Source organism: Hemibagrus wyckioides, linkage group LG06, assembly GCF_019097595.1.
Source record: "Hemibagrus wyckioides isolate EC202008001 linkage group LG06, SWU_Hwy_1.0, whole genome shotgun sequence".
Lineage (NCBI taxonomy): Eukaryota > Metazoa > Chordata > Actinopteri > Siluriformes > Bagridae > Hemibagrus > Hemibagrus wyckioides.
In genome coordinates, this window is record NC_080715.1 from 45,575,023 (window position 1) to 45,577,522 (window position 2,500).

Genomic DNA, 2,500 nt, shown 5'->3' on the forward strand with positions numbered 1-2,500 from the left:
CCCCGGTGTGATGTCTCCTGAACCTGCTGGATTTCTTCATATTCACTGAACTGAGTAAGGTCCTGCAGCTCTGATGTGACGGTCAGACCATCGTCTGTCCTCTCTAGAGCTCCAGGGCTGTGTGTCGGCTCTCCTTCACAGTCGGCTTGTGTTCACTCAGCCTGGACTCTATCAGGGTCATCCTCAGTGTTGGACTGGTCACTGTGGTCAGATGCAGATGTCACTGCAGGACAGGTTGCTGCAGTGTGTTTAGCTCCAGAGTTAGTCTGGGGTTTGGTTCGTTCTTTCCAATAACTGATCTCATTTTCATTGGACCTGATTGTGTGGCTCTGAGTGTCCTGAGGCTGGAGTGTTCTGGTGGTCAGATGACGATTGGTCAGTAAGTGTGAGGATGAGGAGGCACAGAGGGATTCTTGGATTCTTTTAACATTTATCTCTTGGCAGTTCAGTGTATTTCTCTCTCTCTGTCTCTCTCTCTCTCTCTCTCTCTCTCTCTCAGAACTGTGCATATGTGTATATTTCAGCAGGAATGTTGAGGTCAAAGGGTCATGTGGGGCTCATTGAGCAATATGAGCTTGAACACACACACACACACACTTTAAACAGTCTGATTAAAGTGGTTAAAGAGTCAAGCTGTGTGTGTGTGTGTGTGTGTGAGCAGAATGTTTATGTAGATGTAGATAAACACACCATATGTATGAAGTAAACAGAATGGTGGGGTGTGGTTGGGGGTGTGGTCTGTATGGGTGGAGTCTGTATTTGGGCAGGGTCTGTATGTAATGTAGATTTATACACACACACACACACACACACACACTGCAGTAGTTAAACCTCTGTGGAGACTGGAGTTCAGTGTGTGCACGTGTGTGTGCGTGTGTGTGCATGTGTGTGTACATGTGTGTGCGTGCACGTGTGTGGGTGTGTGCACGTGTGTGTGTGTGTGTACGTGTATGTGTGCGTGTGTATGTGTGTGCGTGTGTATGTGTGTGCGTGTGTGTATGTGAGAGTGTGTGTACGTGTGTGCGTGTGTACATGTGTGGGTGTGTGTGTGCGTGTGTACATGTGTGTGCGTGTGCGGGTGTGGGTGTGGGTGTGTGTGTGCGTGTGTACATGTGTGTGCGTGTGTGTGGGTGTGAGAGTGTGTGTGCGTGTGGGTGTGGGTGTGTGTGTGCGTGTGTACATGTGTGTGGGTGTGTGTGTGTGTGTGTACATGTGTGTGCGTGTGTGTGGGTGTGTGTGTGTACATGTGTGTGTGTGTGGGTGTGGGTGTGTGCGTGTGTACATGTGTGTGCGTGTGTGTGGGTGTGGGTGTGTGTGTGTACATGTGTGTGTGTGGGTGTGGGTGTGTGTGTGTACATGTGTGTGCGTGTGCGTGGGTGTGTGTGTGCAGAAGTCAGTGATGAGTTAATTTTCCATGTTGCTTATGGCAGCATCACTGAGATATGAAGCAGAGAGTTAAATGACCACAACTTCATTCGTTAAATGACCACAAGTGTCCTGATACACACACAACCACCACATCTACATCACTGTTAATACACTGTCCTCCTGTCTCACCCCCATCCTGTCTCACCCCATCCTGTCTCACCCTGCAGTGGTGTAGATGAGTAATAACAGTTATGAGGATTAGAGCAGCTTCTTCTGAGTGATGACTGTAACGGTGTTTCAGATTTTTCTCTACCAAAGTCCAAAAACTCCACAATAAATAAATAATAATGGGAGACTTTTGCTGAACGTGACACACATTAGAACAGTTGGATTATTTTCATCAAATAAATCTGTGCTGTGAGCTTAAAGAGGAAAGTGTGTGTGTGTGTGTGTGTGTGCGCGTTTTAACGTCCTGAATTCCTGTGGTAATTAAATCCAGCTCTAGTGAAAACCACACACACACACACACACACACACACACACAGTCTTACTGTCTTTCCCTAATGTGTCTCTCTGTATTTCAGCATGACATCACTCTGACATCACTCTGATGTCATGATGAGTTCGTACACACGCGGTGCCCCCACAGTGTTCTTCATAAGTGCCGTGTGTGTGTTGGTGCGGAGCGACTGGGAGCCCAGCGGTGGTCAAGTGCCCTTTGTTGGAGGACGCTACTCCGGACACCCCATGCTGTATTTTGGGCGGGAGGCGGTGCCGGAGCTGCGGGGGGCGGCGCTGAGCACTCACGCTGAGCTGGCTCAGCGCGTATGGCGTGCCGGTGAGGACATGCTCGCAAACCCCACCCAGTTCCTCCCACCGCGAGACCCTGAAGAGTTCTCCGCCCGCTGGAATGAAATCTACGGGAATAACCTGAGTGTGTTAGCACTTTTCTGTCTGCTCTACCCACAACGCACTGGGGCACTCAGTCTGGCCCGCGAGTACATGGACCGGATGGCCGCTCAGCCCAGCTGGTATGCAGTGGTGTGTGCGTGTGTGCGTGTCTGCGCGTGTGTGAGTGTCTGCGCGTGTGTGCATGTCTGCGTGCGTGTGTGTGCGCGTGCGTGTGTGTGTG

The 2,500-nt window shown here is 50.3% G+C and overlaps 1 protein-coding gene across 1 annotated transcript in view; it reads left to right on the forward strand.

The window, feature by feature from the left end:
* The window catches only part of dse (dermatan sulfate epimerase), a 16,362-nt gene that overhangs the window by 936 nt on the left and 12,926 nt on the right, over positions 1–2,500 (forward strand). The window contains exon 2 of the mRNA XM_058392883.1: positions 1,953–2,399. Within this exon, the coding sequence (XP_058248866.1) occupies positions 1,984–2,399 (416 nt within the window). The 5' untranslated portion in view covers positions 1,953–1,983. The remainder of the gene's footprint in view (positions 1–1,952; positions 2,400–2,500) is intronic.